Raw genomic sequence first — 23,331 nt, forward strand, 5'->3', positions numbered from 1 at the left:
TTTTTCTTTTGTGTTCATTCGCTCAGCTCCTGGTTGAACTGATGTTCCACTGGCCCAGCAGCTCCCGAATGGCAAATAGATGCCATGGAGCTTCCTGACGGCTCCTTCTCCGCCAGCACCCCTTTCATCGGCTTCCCCTGAGTTGGACTGCTGTGCCTGTAACATATAGAAAAAAAGTTTGCTTTGGATATCATTAAAATAAATATTTTACAGAATATTTCATTAAATTTGAATCAGGCACGATACTCCATTTTGCCTAATTTATCCCATGTGTAGAACTTGTTTTGATGGAACATAGTGCTAGAGCTCTGAAGACAACACTGTATGTTGGTGGAAGTATTGCATTTTCTTTAGTGTAAAGGGTGGAATGCAATGGGATTTCACCTTCCTCTCCTCTGTCCTGCAACCCTCTGCTCAGTTCTGGAGGGTGCCCAACCCAAAGTCTAGAATGTTGCACTGTGGTGCCATGAAGCCTAATATCTATGTCTATATACATTTTAAAACTGCATTTCATATGCATAAATGTTGTAGCACTTCTTGTAGACTTATCCATGTCAATGTTTATTGTCACATTAAGTAGCTTTGAATTGTGTTTTGTGTCTTTTAGGGCATACAGGCCGACTACTAAAATCCTTGTGTTTCATGAGTCTAACTTTTCTGCTTCTGCACATCATCTTTCAAATCACAGTAAACAGCCTTGAAGCTGGTAAAAGTATCGAACCTGATTATAACTGTGAGTATCCTACTTTGTACAATGTATTTCATAGCTCCTTATGTAGGAAGGGCATTATGATTATATATTTATTTATTTATTATTTGATTTATATCCCACCCTTCCTTCCAGCAGGAGCCCAGGGCGGCAAACAGAAGCACCAGAAACACCTTAAAACATCATAAAAACAGTACCCAAAATACACCCAAACAAAACAACGTTAAAAGGATTTTTTTAAAAAAAGCTTTAAAAACATCTTTTTAAAAAGGGTTAAAACATACTATTAAAAAAACACGTATTAACAAGCAATTTTAACACAGACGCTGACTGGGATAGGTCTCAACTTAAAAGGCTTGTTGAAAGAGGAAAGTCTTCAAAAGGCACCGAAAAGATGGCAGAGATGGCACCTGCCTAATATTCAAGAGGAGGGAATTCCACAGGGTAGGTGCCACCACACTAAAGATCCATTTCCGATATTGTGCGGAACAAACCTACTGATAAGATGGTATTTGCAGGAGGCCCTCTCCTGCAGAGTGCAGTGATCGACTGGGTATATAAGGGGTAAGACGGTCTTTCAGGTATCCTGGTCCCAAGCTGTATAGGGCTTTGTACACCAACACTAGAACCTTGAACTTGGCCCGGTAGCAAATGGGCAGCCAGTGCAACTCTTTCAGCAGCAGGGTGACATGTTGGCAATACCCTGCCCCAGTGAGCAGTCTCACCGCTGCATTTTGCACCAGCTGCAGCTTCTGGACCAACCTCAAGGGCAGCCCCACATAGAGTGCATTACAGTAATCCAGCCTGGAGGTTACCAGTGCGTGGACAACAGTGGTCAGGCTATCCTGGTCCAGAAATGGCCGCAGCTGTCTTACCAGCTGAAGCTGGTAAAAGGCACTCCTAGCCATGGAGGTCACCTGGGCCTCTAGCAACAAAGAGGGATCCAGGAGCACCCCCAGACTATGGACCTGCTCTTTCAGAGGGAGTACGACCCCATCCAAAATAGGCAACTGACCAATTATCCGAACACGGGAACCAGCAACCCACAGCACGTCCATCTTGCTAGGATTCAGACTCAGTTTATTGGCCCTCATCCAGCCCACCACCAAGTCCAGGCAGCGGTCCAGGGCTTGCATGGCCTCTCCTGATTCAGATGTTACAGAGAAATAGAGCTGGGTATCATCAGCATACTGCTGATACCTCACTCCAAATCTCTTGATGACTGCTCCCAAGGGCTTCATATAGATGCTAAACAGCATGGGGGACAAGATGGTACCCTGCGGCACCCCACAGCACAACTGCCAGGGGGCTGAAAGACAGTCACCCAATGCTATTCTCTGAGAGCGACCCTGAAGATAGGATCAGAACCACTGTAAAACAGAGCCTCCAATACCCATTTCACCAAGTTGGCCCAGAAGGATACCATGGTCAATGGTATCCAAAGCCCCTGAGAGATCAAGTAAGAATAACAGGGTCGCACTCCTCTGTCCTCCTCCCAATAAAGGTCATCCATCAGGGCACCCAAGACTGATTAAGTCCCATAACCAAGCCTGAACCCAGAATGGGATGGGTCAAGATCATCTGTTTCATCCAAGAGTACTTGCAATTGCTGCGCCACAACCCTCTCAATCACCTTCCCTAAGTACCAGTACTACTTTCCACAGTAGTTGTTTTCTTGTCATGGTTGCTAGGATTTGTAGTTAGCTTTGCTTCTGGAACTGTGCTTTCTTTGGGATTATGGTTACACAATTTATAAACAAAATTAAGTTTACCAAATCTTTCAAGGTGCATTTTCACCTTTTAATTTTATTAAGATGTTTATGTTAAAACATACTTAGCATGGCTATCTGTAGTTCGATACCTGCTCTATAGAATCTGTTGAAAATAAGCATAACTGCTGCCATTATGGTATCCACTCCTGTCCCCTGGTAGCTTCCATAACAAGGTGTTCCAGGGAACAGTCACTTAGGGTATCTAGAAATTTTACTACTTTGTTGTGATCAAAACATGAATTTATCCAGTCAACTGGAGGGTATTGGAACTTTCCCACTGTTACAACAGAATTACTTTTAGATTCCTCCCTGATTTCATTTCCCGTTTCAAGATCACCTGAGTGTATATTCCCAGTACTAAATTACTTTTAAGGCCTGTTATTGCCACCCATGACAATTCTTTTGAGATTTCTGGTTTGTTTGACTACATGAAGAGACTCTGTCCCCAATATGCTCTTCCGTGTCCTTTCTGTAGAGATTAAATCAAGAGATGATCATATGCCAGTTTCATATTGGCTTGGAGATTTCTAACATTAGCCAACAAACACCAGTACATGGGGGTTCCTTTCCAAATGTCTCTGGCTTGGACATTTTGCCCTTTGGCCTCTTTGACTAGCCATCATGTCCTATTGTGTGTTCATTGTCTAGTTCACTCTTCTCCAATCTGGTGCTCCCTCCAGACGCTTTGCCCTTCAAATCTCATCAGCGCTAGCCAGCATGACTAATGTTAAGGTGCGATGGGAACTGTAATCCAAAACATATGGAGGGAACCAGGTTGGGGAAGGCTGGCCTAGTTCTACCCTATCCCAATTTGGAAGACTAGAATCATTTTCATACTTGTTCCAGATAAATTACTCATTTTGAAGTAGATGCTTCCCAGCTCCTATTTACTCCCCGCCTCCCCGAGGACAGTGTCAAAATCTGTTTTGTCACCTTGTTGATATTAAACTACATTGTAAGAATGCTTGCTTTCTGAGCCAAAAGGAGGTGGGAGTGGAGATGAAGAAATAATGGGAAACATTATACTCTAGCTAGCTTGTTCTCTCAGATATAGGGGTGATTTACATCTATTTTAAATAGGGAAATGTAAGCATAAATAGTGATTAACTGCATTATATTTTAAGACTTGGTTACCTAGCAAGAAAAACACAATCTGTATGATTCCTGAGATCACCCTGCTTGCAGCCCAGTGAGCACTGTAAAAGAGTTACCCATAGGCTTCAGTATTGGATAGGAGCAACACTGACTATGAGCAACATTGAAGAACAGGACTATGTGAAGATCCACCAGGAAAACCTTGGATAGAATAGCTTTTGCCGTGATAGTCACTTTGAGGCAGCTGATAGTCCCTTTGAGGTAGTCCCAATCCATCTCTCCTGGAGCCAAGATTGCTGCTACTCAGCCAGTGCAAGCCGAAGCAGTGCAGGACAGGGAGCAGTGCTTATCACCAGGAACTAATGATGGGCTCAGGAGCTTTAATAGACCAAAGGAAGCAACAATGAGGGGGGTGGGAAATGGTCTTATGGAGAGGGAGAAAAAGCAGCAGAGACCACATTTTCTTGGCTCCACTGTAGTTCCTTCTCCCACCTACTGGGAGCCCTGAGTGAAGGCTTTCACTGTTTGTCCAGTCCTCTTGGACACAGATTTGGGAGAACCTGGCCATCTCGGGTGCCCCCAAGATATCTTCAGCAGGGGCCAGCCGCTGAACCCTGGACCTTTCAGTCACCAAACCCCAAACCCTTGGAAAAGGGGCTATTGTGGGTCTTGGGATGCTTCAACTGAGAAACTGTGATTGTACTGCTTGAGAAGGTCATGGGGAGTTGGGATCCTGTACTTAATGCTACACCTCAGTAAACCTTGAGTAGCTGCACTTGGCTTGTCAGATTCTCATTTGGGGCTTGGTTTTGATCTTATTCCCCCCTGGAACCCTGGAGTATTGGATGTGCCCCTTCCATAGGCTGGTGCCACAGACTCAGTCCAGCTATTTAGAAATACAGATTCTTTTGAAGAGGATCTTGTTTTCTCATAATCCATAAGCGTTCTCTATCAACAGAAAAGAAATCTTTAAACATTTAGCTTTGTAACAGATATCTGGCTTTCTAAATGATGCATAGTTCATATTTGATATTAGACATATTTCTTATAATCCAAGTGAGATTAAAACTTTATAGGTAAGTTAGGAGTGGTAAGTCAGAGGCAATCTTTCCAAAATTGCAATCTGTTAGAGATATTTTCCTTTCTTAGAAGAAAAACAATGGAAAATTTAACATTAGCCACATTTTATTTTAACATTGCAGTTAATTAGACCTATTAAAAAGTTTGCCATGTCAGAGTTTTTTCAAATACAGTGAAGAAATGTAACCGGTAAAATCTCTTTTTCAGTAAAATAGCAGATGAGTTGAACAACATTGGTCCTAGTGATTAATAGTGGAAAGACATTTCCATGAATGAAGGATTTGTCCCACCAGAAAATTCTGAAAGAAATGGAATGTGTTCACTACATGGCACTGTAATTTATTTTCTGATGCAAACACAAATTTTCTTTCTTAGATTTTCAATATGTACTAGAGATGGCCTCTGTGCATACTTACTTATCTTCTGAATGAGAAAAGGATGTTAATTTTTTCTTTCTTTGAATTATTGCTGTTGTAAGGAAATCATTTCAATCCAATTATAAGAAATAAACTGAGATTAACTTTTTCTTGTAGTCACTACAGATATAATGGGTGATATTCAGCTAAGTCAAACTCAGAGTAGACCCTTGGTCAGTGGATTTAAGTCTATTTCTTTCATTGGGTCTCCTCTGGCAAACATCACATATCGCCCTATCCCATTTGCATGTCAATGTTGCCTCTCTTCTTTTTCATGGTAGAGAATGTGAAGTATGTGAACTTCAGAAAGGAGAGGGAATTGAGAGTTGATTAAAGTGAAAGGGCAATGTATTGAAGGATAAATCAGAGATTAGAACAAACTGCAGTTCTGCATTACATATGAACTGAAAGAACTATGGCAAATAAATGTTAGTTTAAGCAAAGCAAAGTTAAGGTGATTGTCTGAACTAGGCCGTAGTCTACCAGTCCCAATCTGGAAAAATCTAGCTTTTCAGAGTTCTACCCATCTCTATGTATGTGTGTGTGAACCCTAGCCCCAGTGTTGTGATTTTTAAAGAAGCAGCTGCATGTTTTCTTTTCTTGCTCTATGCATACCTGTGGCAGCTAATGCAAAAGCCCAGGGTAGACATCATGAAAAAACTGCCTACAAAAGTTGGGTACAAACATCTTTTTGTTATTTGTTAACTGCAATTGTTGATCATGTGATTGGGGAAAGCAATGAAATGCAATTGCTGATGTTACATAATTGCTGGATTTATTTATAATGAATAAATTTAAGATCCCACTAAAACTTAAATGGTAAATGATCTTGGTATCTTTATTTGAACAAAGAATTGGAATGATTGTCCCTTGTTACAGTCTAATTAATTAGCAAAATATGATTTCTGACTCAGTGGGTCTAACAAGGTGACTTATGAACTGACTTTTAAAATACAAATACAATAATAAAATACAACGAGAAGTCCATCAAGATGAAAAGTAGGAAAAAACAAGACTACCCCCCCCCGAAATGAGACCCAACACTTTACTAGGGATGGATGGACCAGCCTAAATCCATTCCATGTTATTTTTGCTGTTGCTCAGTCATAGATCTCTTCCATCCCATTCTTTGCAGAAAAATCTGCATATAAATTTTACACATTTTGTACACACTCTTTATGTAAAGCAATACATTCCTGTCAGTTATTTTCAATGCATTGTCCTAGAGTGTGAATTCAGCATGCGTTTTTAATGAAAAATAGTATTTTTGTGCACACTTTTGGGGAGTGAAACTGCATTGCAAAATCAGTAGAAGTGCATAATCTGGCTGATAGCTGTGATCTGATCCTCAAGCGAGTTGTGGAATATCTAATCGGGCTGGTATTCCCTCTCCATCCTCACACTTTCCCCAATGCCAACAATCAGAGAGCCCCCCAGAAAATCTCTGAAAGAAAGCTGCCTTAGCCTACTGCCTATAACTGGGAACAGTGGATGTTTCCATGTTCACTGCATAAAAGGAAGTGGGGGTATCTTCTCTTCATTTACTGCTTTTGCCACTGGAATGTAATCAGCTACCAAAAGATCTGCTCTGTTGCTTATACAAAATGTTTTTTCCCTTCTGGGGATTTCTTGAAGACGTTTTTTAATGGTGTTCTATTACAGTTAATAGAAAATGTTGTGGTTTTACCCACCCTTGATCCTGTATTTATTTACATGACACATGTTTTTTGGCGATTAATAGTTGCATCGAAGTGTGCATTCCCACAATCATCCTGTTTTAGATATGAAGAACTCATCACTCTCTCCCATCTTAGTGTACAAAACCATTACTGAAATGATATACTCTTTTCTATAAAGGGGTAATATGCTTTGAACTGGGAAACAACTGCAAATATTTATTCTTGGTATACTATTTTAATAGAATATTGAACTATATTGAAATTTTATGTTTTGTATTTTATGTACCACAATCTGGGATATTTCATTTGTACATTTTCCCACATTTAATGAGGTTTCATAAAAGTGAAACAAACTCTAAAATATTACCATTGAAGAAAAAAGTCAAAAGCCCTGAGGATTGCGAGAGTTCCATGTAAGAATCTCTGGGCTTACATTGTGCAAGTCCAGATATCTATTTCTGTTATAAGATTTATCATGGAATTTTTTAAAAAAAATCTGATACAGATTCCTATCTGGTGGTGTTGTTCTACTTTTCAGAACACTGTAAATTTATATTATTTATTTATTTAGACAATTTATATACCACTTAACTACAATAATCTCTAAGCAGTGTACAGTGAATATAATTCAGAGGAAATAGAAATAGGTTAAAACTATAAAATCAGACTTCAATTAAAATGCCTGCTGGAATTTAAAAAAAAAAGTCTTCAGTGGATGCCAGAAGTTCTGTCTGTCTAACCTCAACTGGAAGAGAGTTCCATAAAATTGGACCCACAACATGAGGTGGATAGGAGCCGTGCATCTGAGCCGTGGGAGACCGTTAACAATGACTCCCCCAAAGACCTCAGTGTTCAGGCAGGAATATAATGCACATGCCAGTCCTTGAGGTATTCTGTACACAAGTTGTTAAGGGCCTTGTAAATTAATACAAGAACCCTGAACATGGCCCGGTAGTATATGGGCACCCAGTGCAAGCTTTTGAGCACCAGAGTTATGTGCTGGCAATAGTCTATCCCCATCAACAGGTTAGCCACAGCATTTTGCATCAGCTGAGCTTCTAGACCAGTCCCAAGGAGGGACCAACATTGAGTGCATTGCAGTAATGGATTATTGAGGTTACCAATATTTTAATAACTGTGGCAAACTATCCCTGTCCAAGATCCTAGCCATCGAGGCTACTTGAGCTTCCAGCAATAAATATGGATCCAGGGGCACTCCCAAACTCTGAGTGTGTTCTTTCAGAGTGAATGCAACCCTGTCCAAAGCAGACAACTGGCCAGACTCCTGAACATGGGAACTGCCAACCTATAGTGTCTCTGTTTTCCCAGGGTTCAAGCGCTGTTTATTGACCCTCATCCAATCCACCACTACACCTTAGACAACAATGCAGATCATGTACCACCTCTTCTAACTCAGATGGTGTGGAGAAGTAGAGCTGTATGTCATTAGTATACTGATAACACTTTGCCCCCAAACTCCTAATGACTGCCCCCAGTGGTTTCATGTAGGTGTTAAACAGCACTGCGGTCAAGATTGCACCCTACAGTACGCTATAGCAAAAGGACGTTGGAGCCAAAACACAGTCTTCCAATGCTATTTTCTGGAAAAGACCCTGGAGGTGGGAGCAGAACCACTCTAAAATAGCGCCCCCCAATACCTATTCCACCAAGGCAGTTCAGGAAGATACCATGATCAATAGTATCAAAAGTCACTGAGAGATCAAGAAGCAGGAGAGTCACACTCCCCCTGTCCCAGTACAGGATGACCAAGGCTGATTCAGTCCCAAAATTGCACCTGAACCCAGAGTGAAACAGGTTAAACATAAGTTCTATAGTTTCTAAAAATACGTGGCAATAATTTTAGCTTCACAAATTTTTGTATTTTTTTGTTTTGTTACAGTAATGTTGGAATAAAGATTATTTTACTTGCCTGTGTTCGTTGTCTCTAGATAGCAGTAAAATGTGTTTTAAAGTAAGGGTGCATTGTTATGTTTATTGCGTCACTTGTTACATTCAGCTTTAAATAAATTTATGACTGAGGAAACAGAAGCCTGTAAAAGTGCTTTTTAAACATATATAATGCTTAGGTTCTGTTTATTTCTTGCTATTACTGTGTAACAGTTCGGAAAGTGAGCATTCATTCTGTTTCTGTTCTTAAAATAATATTGGTCTGTTTTCATAAGCCATAGCTTAATAGTATTTAGGTATTCATTTTTCTACTAACTATATCACACTGATCATGTTTCTCTATTTCAAATTTCCATTCCAGAAAATAGTTTAGTTTACTCATGGCTTGGGTTACATTATTTTCTGATAACATAGTGGCTTGTAGCAGTTCGGCAAAATATGCATTATTTCATTATTTATTTTTTAAAAAATGGCACATGTATTTATTGACATTGTAAATTCTTTGTTAGCGTTTACAATACAAGCTTTACAGAAGAACCCCATATGCTTCCTTAGAAGTTTCTCCCATGCAGCTATTAAGGCTAATCAGACAAGTTGATTTTAAATGGAATTGTGGTTTATCTCCTTTGAGTGCAGAGGACTTTTAGTGGTTCAAAACTCCAGAGGTCTCCAGCTGCACATGTAACACATGTAGTTCTTATAATACATGTAGTACACATAAAGTTTATTTTGATCATTGCCTAAGGGGTCATCCTTGCACAAAACCATCCTTGCACAAACTACACAGTTGCCACTGCATTTGGATGTGGCTAAAGACTTCTCTCACTGTGGTTGAGTTCCTCATGTCAAATGAGTTCCTCATTTGAAAACCATATAAATGAGACTTGGATATTTGGGACATCCATAGCTTGCATGTTTGTAGATATACCGGAAAGCCGAATCATATGGCCCCTAGCACCTGGACTGGTATGGGAGCTAGGGGCCATATTTCCCTTGAAAGAATGGTACTGATCACCAACATTTGAGTGTCTCTGAAAATTCTCATACAACTTTATGTTAAATTATATATAGTATTAAAGGAATGGAAGACATGGAAATTATGACCCAGATTTAGTTTTAAGTTCATTGACAATAAAGTTTTCTACAGCAAATGTGTTTCTGGCTTGCAATGAATATTTCTTAGCATTTTAAAAAACTTGCTTAAATTGCCCCCAACTTATTTTTTACCTTTCAGAAAACTATTCAAACATTAGTATGACAGGAATGGAAGGAAGTTGTGAAAAGGATGTATGATGTCATTTGTATTGTTATCTAGAATGACACAAAATACATGTGCAGACACATCTTTGACATTTTCCAGAAGGTAGAGGAACTAATTTGGCGTTCTTGCTTTGTTTTATGCAGATATAGATCTGATTAACTTCCTTTCTTAGTTATCTTTCACAGATGAGAGATTTCAGCCAGTATGTCAGACAGCACACTATTATTAATAAGAACATATTTGAAAGTTCTCATCATAGTGTTTTTTAGGAAGGTGTCATGGGATATGGGAGAAGGAAGGTTTGGCACTAGAGAATACGGAAGCCAGAAGGCAGATTTTTTTTAAATTATCCAGACTATTAGGTAGATATGTTTACCGCTATAACTGGAATTATTAAGATACTTGTGCACTGCATCATTCTTTAAAATGCAGACAAACATAATTTTGTTGAATGTTAGAGAATGAGATAAATAATAGAGTAAGAAAACGTGGTCTTGGCTAATTGCACAATTCTAACTCTAGAAAAGTGTCTGAGAAAGTAAACTGCTCAAATTTATGAAGTGGTGGAATAGACCTAAATTATATCTTTAACAGCTCTTGAAAAAAAAGGAGTTACAAAGATTCTTGAAAGTTGGTTCTGTGATAGGTTGATACAGATACTACATAAAGGGTGTCTGTAGCTTTATTTAGTCTATAGCTGCAGTTATTTCTTCAAACAGATGAATGGGGGCACTGTATAATTTCTTTCATATATCTAACAACTGTCTTTAGAGTAATCAGTTGATGGCCTTGTACCAGTTATAGTTCAAATAAGAGCATGTGTGGAGAGCATAATCCACCTCTTTCCTGCTGCTACATTCTGGCTGGTAGGCTGCACCAGCAGAGGAGCAATCCATTTATCAGCTTTTCCATTTTATCTCTATTAACTAGAGTTCTGACAACTCTTGCTCACAGTGCCACTCCCACTGAGCCACCTCAAACCCAATCTAAAGGGTCTATTGTGTTGCCTGAGTTAAAGTCTAATGTTAAATGGAGTATGACCCCATCCAAATAAGGCAACTGACCAATTACAGGCATAACCCGCTTAACGTTGCTTCACTTAACGTGGCCTCACTATAACGTACATGCCTGTATTTCTCCAGAAACGCAGTGCAGCAGCAGAGGCTTTAGCACGTGGGGATGGAAATAGACGCGATCGCGCCACCGCAAATCAGCTGGGAGGCGCGGCAGCGCAGCAGCAGAGGCTTTAGCGCGGGGCTTTGAGGCTCCGCATGAATGAGAGGTAAAAAAAGTTTTAAAAGGTAGTGCTTCACTTTAAGGACATTTTTGGTTTACATACTCGCTCTGGTCCCATTGAGTACGTTAATGCGAAGTATTACTGTACCCAAACTCGGGAACCACCAACCCACAGCATCTCTGTTTTGCTGGGATTCAGACTCAGTTTATTTTTATTGGCCCTCATCCAGCCCACCACCAAGTCCAGGCAGAGGTCCAGGGCTTGCACAGCCTCTCCCAAGTCAGATGTTACAGAGAAATAGAGCTGGGTATTATCAACATACTGCTGACACCTCACTCCAAATCTCTTGATGACTGCTCCCAAGGGCTTCATATAGATGCTAAACAGCATGGGGGACAAGATGGTACCCTGCAGCACCCCACAGCACAAATACCAGGGGGCCAAAAGACAATCACCCAATACTATTCTCTGAAAACGACCTTGGAGATAGGATCAGAACCACTGTAAAACAGTGCCTCCAATACCCATCTCACCAAGTCGGTCCAGAAGGATACCATGGTCAATGGTATCCAAAGCCGCTGAGAGATCAAGTAAGAATAACAGGGTCGCACTCCCCCTGTCGTTCTCCCGATAAAGGTCATCCATCAGGGCGACCAAGGCTGATTCAGTCCCATAACCAGGCTTGAACCCAGATTGGAATCAGTCAAGATAATCTGTTTCATCCAAGAGCACTTGCAGTAAGTGCGCCACAACCCTCTCAATCACCTTCCCTAAGAAGGGGGTATTTGCGACCGGTGGGTAGTTTTTGCAAACCAGTGGGTCCAGGATGGGCTTTTTCATGAATGGTCAGATCACTGCTTCTTTCAAGGTGTCTGGGACCACTTCCTCCTGCAATGATATGTTGACCACACCCTGTATCCACTCAGTCAACCCCCCTCTGCAAGCTTTAATAAGCCAAGAAGGGCAAAGGTTGAGAGGACACTTTGCTGGCCACATCGTCACAAGCACCTTGTTCACATCATCAGGTCACGTCAATTGAAACCGTTCCAAGAAGTTGCAGCAGACATTGCACTGGACACCTATCTGGGGAGTGCAGAGCATTCCCATGGGGCATCAAGATTGCTACCGAGGTGAGCAACTTTACCCTGAAAGTGCCTTGCAAACAATTCACAGTGGGCCTCTGAAGGGTCTTAAACTGCATTTCCTGGAGCCAATGTCAACAGACCCCTGACAATACAGAAAAGCTCCACTGGAGGATGTGATGGTGGCAGAGAAGTGGGCCTTCTTTGCCGCCCTCACCACCGCACAGTAGGCACGGTTATGATGTTTTACGTGTGCCCGATCAGCCTCACAGCACGTCTTTTCGCCATTTGCATTCTAGCCATCGTGCAGCCTGTTTCATTGTCCTTAGCTCACTGATGTACCAAACTGGGCTCCACAGTGCTGGAGAGGGCACTCAGGAGCAATCATACCAAGAGCCTGACACGCCTCACTGTTCCAAAGTGTGACAAGGGCTTCAACGGGGTCACCTGCTCTATCAACTGGGAACTTCCCACGACATTCAGGAATCCTGTGGATTCCATTAGTCTCCGCTGCCAGCAGACACTCCACCCAGCCAGGTGCTGATGCAAGAGGCTGCAAGATTAACTGCAGCCTCCTTCTGGCAGGGGGTCCCAGTTCTTGCAGCACTTACCAGGGACTTGAGCTGTCTCAAGGGACAGCAAACCAGAGGAGCGAGTAAGCAAGCACCCAGATGCTCAGATACTCTCTCCCAGGGCAGGTCTTTTCCAGTCCCCAATGCTGCAGCTGTTCCCCATGGTTATCAGAACATCTTGTTTTGGTGTGTGATGAATATATTTCTCTACTTCTGCATAAAATCTCTCCAGTTCCTCTTTTTCTGTGTTTGCTGATGGAGCATAGGCTTGGACTAGCTCAGATCTTGCATTATAGCTCCTAATTGCTTTTGTTACTTCACTTCCCAGTATTAAAGCAACCCTGTTTCTTCTTAATTTCTCGTTTCCGGCATGAAATATTTGTCATTGTCTTAATGAAAATTTATTTATTTATTTATTTAAAGTATTTTTATCCCACCCTTCTACCCCACAATGGGGCACTCAGGGCGGCTTACAATAAAATCACACACATACATAATAAATTATGCAGAATAAAAACACAAGACAAAACAGTAGGTTAAAATACATAAAATACAATTATGGTAGGGCCCCACTCATACGGCAGGTTAGGTTTCAGACCCCTGCCGAAAAGCAGATCAGCTTTAGCGCGGGGGTCTGGAATCTAATCCGCAATTGTGCAGCAGGAGGAGATCATCTGTAGCGCGCTACAGCTGATCTTCTCCTCCTCTGGTGTGATCAGCTGTAACATGCCCTTGTCCTGCTTGTTGCCTTCATCCTGGAAAGGGATGAGCTAGTCCGGAGCACCCAGGTCATTGTTGCTGCCACCAGCAGGCTGCAGCTGAGGTATGGTGCAGCGGGGTCCCGGTGCGGCAGGGGGGCACTCCCTGCACCCCACCTGCCTCAGCCTGGCCTCCCACCTCAGCCCTGTCCCAGCGCCGCTGCTGCCGCCGCCCAAACAAAGTTTTGACACTTGCAAGAAGGGGAGGAGGGGGACGAAGAAGAAAGAGAAGGCTCTACGGAGCTTTTTTTAATCTTCTTTTGGTGTCGAAGGAACGGGATAGACGGGAAAGGAAGAGATCGAGGGGAGGCGGCACCCCAGAGGGGGGTTGGGAGGGGGGAAGGTGAGCGAGGCAAAATCCCCAAGTTGCTCTGGCAGTGACTGGTGGGGACCCCTGCCCAGCCCACCCGGGGAGGGTCAAAAATGCGAGCAAGGGGCTGGGAAGGAAGAGGAGGAGCTCCCCCTACAAACTTATACCTTGAGCCAGTACTGGGGGAAGGACGGAAGGGGATGGAAATGCCCCCCTCCACCTTTGCGGCCACAAACAGGGATGGCAACCGCTACCACCCCTATGCGCATGCACACACACCCCGCTCGGGGACTTCCCCCCCCACTGCTTCACGCTGCTGTTAACTTCCCTTTTCTCCACCACCACCCATAAATACACATTTCCCCCATATAATACACTTATATTCTCTTCTCCGTTTTTATTTTAATTATTGAACAAACAATGTTACAACTGAGGGGAAAGGGGGGGAAACTCTTAAGGAGAAAAGGATATTTTGTACAAAATAAAGAGTACAGTAAATCAAAAAAGCAGAAATTGGACCCTCTTGTGTTTCTTCTCCTCCGGCATGATCAGCTGTAGTGCGCGATCAAGGGGAGCTACAGCTGATTGCGCCGGAGAAGGAGACGAAGGGGTGGACGATGGGGCTGGCGCCATATCAACAGAAGTCTGAAAAGCGGGGCGCCGAAAAGAGGAGCCCTACTGTATTAAAATATCCCATTCCCATACATTTTAATTCACTCACGCCAAGTATTATAACATTGATGTGTTCCATTTTGTGCTTGACAATTTTTAACTTTCCTTGGTTCATGCTTCTCACATTCCATGTTCCTATGGTTTACGTCGTACAACTCCGGACTCTCCTTTTGCATCTGTGCACATCAGCCTCTGGGCTTCCATTAGGCTTTGACCCAGTAGCATCATTAGTCACAGCGCTACTCGCACTTGTCCATTATTCTTCCCCAGTAGCTCACTGAGTGCCATCTGACCTGGGGATCTCATCTTCCAGTACTATCTCATGTTGCATTTTGGATACTCTGTTCATAGGGTTTTCATGGTAAGAGGTATTCAGAGGTGGTTTACCATTGCCTTTCTCTGAGTCTGGATGCATCTTAGTCTGATGTCTCAGCTTTTACCATTCCACCTTGTGTGACCCTGCTACGATCTAGCTTCTTGGTCTAGAGTCCTAATGACATTGCTCTCAGCTTCTTCAACACTCTCAACCCCCTCCCATGTTAAGGTGTGCATCCTAGAGGAGGAAAAAGGGCTTACATAGCCTTTAAAACAAGATTCAAAGAATGATAAAAAAACAAGCAAAGGAAAGATCTCTTGGAAATAATGCTTTAGTCTGAAGCTTCATATACAAGAATTTCACGTCTCTTACATTTGGAGCAGCTTGGCAGCTTTTGCATTGCGTTTATATGAAGATTGCTTCATGCACATGTTTTTTAATTCTAGCTTCTCATTTCTAAACACTTTTACTTGAACAAATGTGTTCCCATATTTAAATATGCTAAGAGATGCAATGAAAGGGTAGTTTTTCCAACTTGATACAACAAGTAGAAGTCTCCACCTTAGTTACTGGTACTAACTGGGTAATCTAATCAGCTTCAGATGGAAATTGGGTAGGTTGGAGTCTCAAAGTGATAGTGAAATAATTTGAAAAAGCTCATTTTGTAATGAATGAAGGCATTCATCAAATGCTGAGGCATATATATTCTTGATAGACTTTTAGAAGATACTTTTAGAAGATATATTGGCCACTCTCCATATGTCACATTGAAGTCAGTTATTAAACTGGATTGTATAATGTTATCCCTGTATGTGTACAAGCCAGAGAACAGGAGCAAATATATATATGTGCTCCTGTTCTCTGGCTTGTACACATACAGGGATAACATTGCAGCATTGGAGAGTCTTTTTTTCTACATTGGGTTGTATAAAATCTACGTTGACACTTAAAAAACCCCTCTCTCCTTTATATAAACACTGAAGCAAAAAAAAGTCCAGACATGGAAATAAAATGTATAATAGTAGGTCTTGTGGAAACGTAAGTTATGTCACAGCTGTGTGTAGTTAAACACTAGACTACCATGCCCTACAGGTGGAAATAAGAAATTGAGGGGCCATTAAAAACCGACTTTGTCTCCTTAACTGAAGTCTGTTTTAAAAAATGATGGCAAGTACTCTTTGTTTGAATCTGTTCTTCATGAAATTTGATTCTCTGCAGTGGTGAAACGATCATGGTTGTACGTTAGGAAATTTTAGATTTGTTTTAAACCACCACCAACCTGTGGGGTCTTGAAAAGCAGGAATATTAAGCTGGGAGTTATGCAACCTGTGTCTGACTTTTCTAGCAGTAGCTTTGACCGACAAACCCCAAAAATGCATTCATTGGTAATATGACTGTGTGAGTGTATGGTGAAAATATAATAATTTTATATCCACGTTACTTGCTGTGGTACTTGAGTAGGAATTTTCCACTCTAGTGATTGATTGTTAGTGCATAATAAAATAAGCTAGAAAGGTGGGTTTAGGTTTTATGAACTTTAATTACATGTGATGAAAAGTAAAAAGATGATTCAGGCTAACGATTCTGTGCTTGTAAAAAGTAATTTCCTAAACTGATATTGGGGTCATATGGACTAACAAAATCAGTAATATGTATTTGACAGTGGACTGTAAAGATATGAAATTGTATTAATAATTTTTATAGTATAGTAATAATAATTTGGGCCTGTAAAGATTTACAGTGTTCATTCTTGTGGGGTCTCATATTCACTGATTTGTTGTAAATTGCTAAGCACATGCTTATGTTAACTACTATGTCAACATAAAGTAGCCTTTTTATTGTTCTTAAATGGGCGTTCTGATCAGGCCAGACCATTGCTGCTGCTTCTGGAACTGGGGCTTTTTAGTCAGACCTGCTGTGGCCCCCCTTAAAGACTCTGGGTAAGACTTGGTGAGTGTATGCAAATTGTGCTGGAGGAAGAAATGCTTCCCTGGATCAAATGGAATGTTGGAGAACATTTTGCCCACCCCATTCAGGAGAAATCATCACTACACCTTGCAGGTGCTGGACACAGTCAGGTTTGTTGGACAGGAAGCAGCAGCTGGAACTACTCAGCTGGGCAAGTGTGCTGTACATGGAGAATTAGTAATTTGGTTTTTGTGTGTGTGTGTGTTTTTAGGGACCTTCCCCTTGACCTTCCCTGTCGAACTTCTTTATCACACTCCTGTTTGCTGTCCCTGTTTGCTCGCTCTGTTCGCTCCTCCTCTGAAAGCTGGCTTGCTTATATGCCCTCACCTGTAGACCAACTGAGACAGCTCCCTTTGCTCTGCTCTGCTCTGTTAGGAGTCAGTCCTGGACCACTCCCTCTATGCTTGATAACACAGGGCTTTACACCAAGGGAGGAGAGAAAACATTTTACTTCAGGCTTGAAGAAATCTGCTTGCTTTCTCCACATTTGGCATTTTTGAAGAACTAGCCGCTGCTTATATTTTTGTTGATACTTCACTGTACCCGAAATGTTTTTCATATCTGATTCTGGTTCATATGTTCTGATAGTGTATTTTATAATGTACTTTAAATGTTATAAAATTTATGTTATCAAAGTAAATTTTGTATGGATTGTTATATTATGTTTGAATAGTATTTAGACTGTTATTGTAATGTTATATTAATATACATTTTTTCTTTTATGTTGTGAGCCACTTTGGGCACATTTGTGTGGAAAAGTGGCATACAAATAGAATGAATGAATGAATGAAAGAACGAATAAATAAATATTTAAATAAGTAAGATGTGCTGAACCAGTGCCTGACTGCGACAATAGACTGGATGAGGGCTAATAAACTGAGGCTCAATCCAGACAAGACTGAGATGCTGCTAGTGGGTGGTTCTTCTGAGCAGATGGTGGATGTTCAACCTGTCCTGGATGGGGTTGCACTCCCTCTGAATAAGCAGGTTTGTAGCTTGGGGATTCTCTAAGAACCATCTCTGTCACTTGAGGCTCAGGTAGTCTCGGTGGTATGGAGTGCCTTCTACCAACTTTGGTTGGTGGCCCAGCTATGCCCCTACCTGGACAGGGATAACCTGGCTTCAGTTGCCAAGCTCTGGTAACCTCCAAGTTAGATTACTGCAATGTGCTCTACGTGGGGCTGCCTTGGAAGAAGGTTCGGAAGCTGCCGCTTGTGCAAAATGCAGCAGCCAGATTGGTAACAGGGACCAGACAGTTCGAACATATAAAACCGATTCTGGCCCACTTGCATTGGCTGCCTGTATGTTTCTGAGCTCGATTCAAGGTGCTGGTTTTAACCTATAAAGCCTTGCATGACTTAGGACCACAATACCTGATGGAACGCCTCTGGAACGCCTCTCTCGACATGAACTCACCCGTACCCTATGCTCAAATCAAAGGCCCTCCTCCGAGGGAAGCTGGGAGTCTGGCAACAAGGGAGAGGGCCTTCTCAGTGGTGGCCCCCAAATTATGGAATGATGTTTGTGACGAGGTGTGCCTGGCACCAACACTGTTATCTTTTTGGTGCCAGGTCAAGACATTCCTCTTCTCCCAGGCATTTTAGCATGTGTTTTTAAATTGCTTTTTAAAAATGTGTTTTTAAATTTGTATATTTGTTTTTAATTTTTTAATTGTTGTAAACCGCCCAGAGAGCTTCGGCTATGGGGCGGTATACAAATGCAATCAATCAATCAATCAGTCATGTTGAGACTATTTAGACCCCAAGATACCTTGGATGTCTGAGTATTCTTTTTCCTCTCATTTAATTTATTTGAAGTGTAATTTACCTCAGTACCCTTTTAATGAAACGCTAACATTAAGCATAAGTGTGTTCTCTCTCCCCCCTCCCGCAGATAATGTGGACTATGAAGTAGAATAGGATAAGAGGACAAAGCTTTATATTTTGATGCCCCTTTGGGGTTGATATGACATCTGTGTGTAGAGAAGCATCCACATGAGGAGTTAGGAAGAGCTATTGTTCCACTTTATCACTCGATAATCATTGCCACCCTCCTAGGATGCACACCTTAATGTGGTGAGGGGGTTTGGTAGGGGTGCACGGCATCTGATTGTCCTGATGCACAACCTATACTCTGGATAAGAGACTACTGTAAGGACAGAATATGGAGAAACCAATTGGTTCCCCATCAGAAAGTGTGCGAGACAGGGATATATTTTATCACCCTTTTTGTTTAATCTATATGCAGAACATATCATATGGAAAGCAGGATTGGACCGAGATGAAGGAGGTATAAAAATTGGAGGGAGAAATATGAATAATTTAAGATATGCAGATCATACCATACTATTAGCAGAAACCAGTAATGATTTGAAACGAATGCTGTTGAAAGTTAAAGAGGAAAGCACAAAAGCAAGACTACAGCTGAACGTCAAGAAGACTAAAGTAATGACAACAGAAGATTTATGTAACTTTAAAGTTGACAACGAGGACATTAAATTTATCAAGGATTATCAATACCTTGGCACAGTAATTAACCAAAATGGAGTCAATGCTCAAGAAATCATAAGAAGGCTAGGACTTGGGGGGGCAGCTATGAGAGAACTAGAAAAGGTCCTCAAATGCAAAGATGTATCACTGAACAGTAATGTCAGGATCATTCAGACCATGGTATTCCCGATCTCTATGTATGGATTTGAAAGCTGGACAGTGAAAAAGTGGATAAGAGAAAAATCCACTCATTTGAAATGTAGTGTTGGAGGAGAGCTTTGTGGATACCATGGACCGTGAAAAAGACAAATAATTGGGTGTTAGAATAAATTAAACCAGAACTATCACTTGAAGCTAAAATGATGCAACTGAGGTTATACTTTGGACATGAGAAGACATGATTCACTAGAAAAGACAATAATATTGGGAAAAGCAGAAGGGAGTAGAAAAAGAGGAAGGCCAAACAAGAGATGGATTGATTCCATAAAGGAAGCCACATCCTGAACTTACAAGATCTGAACAGGGTGGTTTATAACAGATTCTATTGGAGGTCACTGATTCATAGGGTTGCCATAAGTCATAGTCGACTTGAAGGCACATAACAACAACAATCATTGCAATATTGAGATTATTCCTGAAATCTAATTCTTTTTGGACTCACTTTATTTTCGGTGATGTTGTTTAGGTTGCTTTTAACTGTTTTTATGTGTGTTAGAACTGTGGTAACCTGCCGTGGAATCTTTGACTGAAGGTCAGGTAATAAATTCTGATGATGATGATGATGATTATAATATCCCAAATGCTCCTGGGGTGGTACAGTTGTGAATTTCTGATGGAATGCTTTTAATTACATTTCCTATGAAACCACTTCTTTAATTCATTTTTTAGGAGTTGAAATGGGCCTCAGCCAATGAAATGCTGTGCATGTGAAGTATTAAAATCTGTACAGCTAAATCAAAATCTCAGTTATTCATTGTCTGAACCACTGGCTAAGAATCTGATGCACCTGCTTACCTTTATTCATTGCAGTCACTTTGATAAATATATTGTTGGTAGCAGTTTTTCAGAAACATTTGGCAGCTGGAAGTGAAGTTCAGTTACTAGTCACCTTCAAAATGTAATGTATTTTATTCCCTTTGTTTTCAGATTATCGAATCTGTGAAGCACACTTCAGCGTAGTCTCTTTCAAAAGTGCCTTTCATTTGGTAGGGTTGAAAACTTTGTTTTGCTTTAAATGACTGTAATTCCTTTGAATGCTGTCATAAGCCTTTTAAAGGAACAACATAAAATTATATTCGTGCAAAAGTCCCTGTATTAAAATACAATCTAGTTAGCCATGAAAGCCAAATTAAAGGAATAGAAGCCCCTGTGTTGAACCATATGTTAAAGCAAAGATAACCAATGTGGACTCCCAAGTACCACCAACTTTTACCATTAGTCATGCTTGTTGGGGCTGATGGGAGATGTAGACCAAAACTTCTGGAATGCACTGTGCTTAGAGCCTCAACTCTGACCAGCAAGTCACATGTTCTCATTTGTGAGTATGTACTCCTTATTGAGATGTTGTGAAGTTTGTATTGCTTCCTTTTCATAGCCTAGGCACAAATACTCAATATGTTCTTGGAACCTGAGAACATAGCCAATGCAACCACTTATGAGGATATAAAGTTCAGAATTGTTTTGCTGCTTTAGTCGAAGCTTTTTCTGATATAATACTCTTTCTCCAATAGATGCATCTGAGAAGCTCATAGACAGTGTGATGATAGTGGTGGTAATTCCTGTTTGTTTATTATAATATGTGTATATTGCCTCTGAACATATAGATAACACATTTGCAGCATGCTAATAACCATTAATAGATGTTAATGAATTTGTACCATCAACCATATTCTGAAGTCCAGAGATTTTGTAAACAAATGGTGAGAGCAATATGATGCATAGTAGAAAATAAGAATGTACATTAATAGGTTCCCAGGTTGATTGGGACTCTTTCCTACAGCATAATTAGAATAAATACATAATCCATCCCTGGAAAAGTAACTACTTGCATGACTACTGCCTTTGTTGTTGTTTTCTTCTGGGTGGGTGATCTGGGAAGAATTCATTTGATTTCCTTTTTAGATACAAGATAGTATTTTTTTCTTAAAAAGGAAGTTTCTAGGTTTATAAAAACATTATATAAAAATTATCAGTACTGTTCTTAGAGTTTCCATTTTGTCTTCTTTTACTGAAGTTTAAGGTACTGTTTGCTTGAGTACCAATATTAAGATTTAAATTTGCTGCACTGTTTATGTTAAAGGAGCAAGCAATAAGGTAAACAGCTCATATCCTCCTTTAGGATTGATTTAGACTTTTAAACATCTGTCAGGAACTGGGGTTTTTGTTCTTTTTGGTTTTTTTCTGAATTGGAAGCCAAGTTCTTAAGTGTGCAATACATTTCCTGGAACAGGTTCATTTGAACCTGATATAAACCGCCTTCCTTCTTGGCTGACTTGATTTACCTCTGTAGTTATTCTTATATCAGTAATGATATTTTTTCACTATTAGTAATAAAATATATACTAGTATATCTATTGATAAGGAAATGTTTTGGACAATGCAGTTAAAGTTTGTTTATGTAGGTTGGATAGTAGAAAGGGCCTAAGGCACATGTGTGGTTTCGAGCACAGGGTGGAGAGCCTGTGCAGTGAACTGTATGGTAGAAGAATGTCACCAGATACCTTCAGAGTGAGAGTCTGTAGTAACTAGTGGAAGGCTTCCCTGGGTGTGAGGGTGGGGGGAGTAGATGTGCTCTAGTGTGGCAGGGATTGGATGGCCAGCCTTCCACCATCTATGTGCTTTCTGTTCCCAATGCCATCCCAATTTCAGTGATAATGGGTAGAGGGAGATATAGCCATGGAGAGGTGATAACTTTGCCCACATCTTCCATGGCAACTTATGTACACTTTGTTTCTTGCTTCCACTCCTCCCTTGGCTGGGTTCCTGGTTGCTCATCTGCTGTGCCCACTAGCCGGTGTATGCTGTTTTTAACACTAGATCAGTACATAATAAGACAGTAAACTAGAGTTTCTGCTAGTGAACTGTCCACCCTGCTGCCCAGAAGCTTCTTTGATTAAGCTGGCAGAGATGGTCTTGGACTCAGACTCCAGTGTTATAGCAGGTGAATCAAGCGGGGTACCCAGAGTACAGCCTTGTCCCGATTTCTTGGATGAGTTTCAGTTGGTACAGCTTGAGGACATTGACAAGGTACTTGGACAGGTTCGTGCAACTGCTTCTGTGCTGGATCCTTGCCCCTCTTGGCTAATAAAAGCTAGCAGGGATGGAACAGCCGGCTGGGCCAGGGAAGTGATTAATGCCTCTCTGTGAGAGGGGGTGGTCCCTGGCTGCCTGAAAGAGGCGGTAGTGAGACCACTCCTGAAGAGGCCCTCCCTGGACCCAGAAAATCTTAATAACTACAGGCCGGTAGAAATGTTCCATTCCTGGGCAAGGTCCTTGAACGAGTGGTGGCAGGCCAGCTCCAGACACTCTTGGATGAGACCGGTTATCTGGATCCATTTGAGTCGGGTTTCAGGCCTGGTTTTGGCATGGAAACAGCCTTGGTCACCCTGTATGATGACCTCTGTCGGGAGAGAGAGAGGGGGAGTGTGACTGTTGATACTCCTTGGTTTCTCAGCGGCTTTGGATACCATCGACCATAGTATCCTTCCAGGAAGACTGGCTGAATTGAGAGTGGGAGGGACTGCATGGCGGTGGTTCTGCTCCTACTTGGCAGGTTGGCTCCGGAAGGTGGTGCTTGGGGAACATTGCTCGGCACCCTGGACTCTCCAGTATGGGGTTCCACAGGGGTCAGTTCTGTCCCCCATGCTGTTCAACATCTACATGAAACCATTGGGTGCGGTCATTCGGAGCTTTGGAGTGTGTTGCCATCAGTATGCTGATGACACGCAGCTCTATTTCTCCTTTTCATCTTCTTAAGGTGAGGCTGTCAATGTGCTGAACCAGTGCCT

At 41.5% G+C, this 23,331-nt stretch overlaps 1 protein-coding gene across 5 annotated transcripts in view; it reads left to right on the top strand.

The window, feature by feature from the left end:
* PIEZO2 (piezo type mechanosensitive ion channel component 2) overlaps positions 1-23,331 on the top strand; it is a 417,861-nt gene that overhangs the window by 158,339 nt on the left and 236,191 nt on the right. For all 5 annotated transcript variants that reach the window (XM_061595221.1, XM_061595247.1, XM_061595237.1 and 2 more), the window contains exon 3: positions 608-733. In XM_061595221.1, coding sequence (XP_061451205.1) covers positions 608-733 — 126 coding nt within the window. The remainder of the gene's footprint in view (positions 1-607; positions 734-23,331) is intronic.

The sequence above is a fragment of the Rhineura floridana genome, chromosome 1 (assembly GCF_030035675.1).
Source record: "Rhineura floridana isolate rRhiFlo1 chromosome 1, rRhiFlo1.hap2, whole genome shotgun sequence".
NCBI lineage: Eukaryota > Metazoa > Chordata > Lepidosauria > Squamata > Rhineuridae > Rhineura > Rhineura floridana.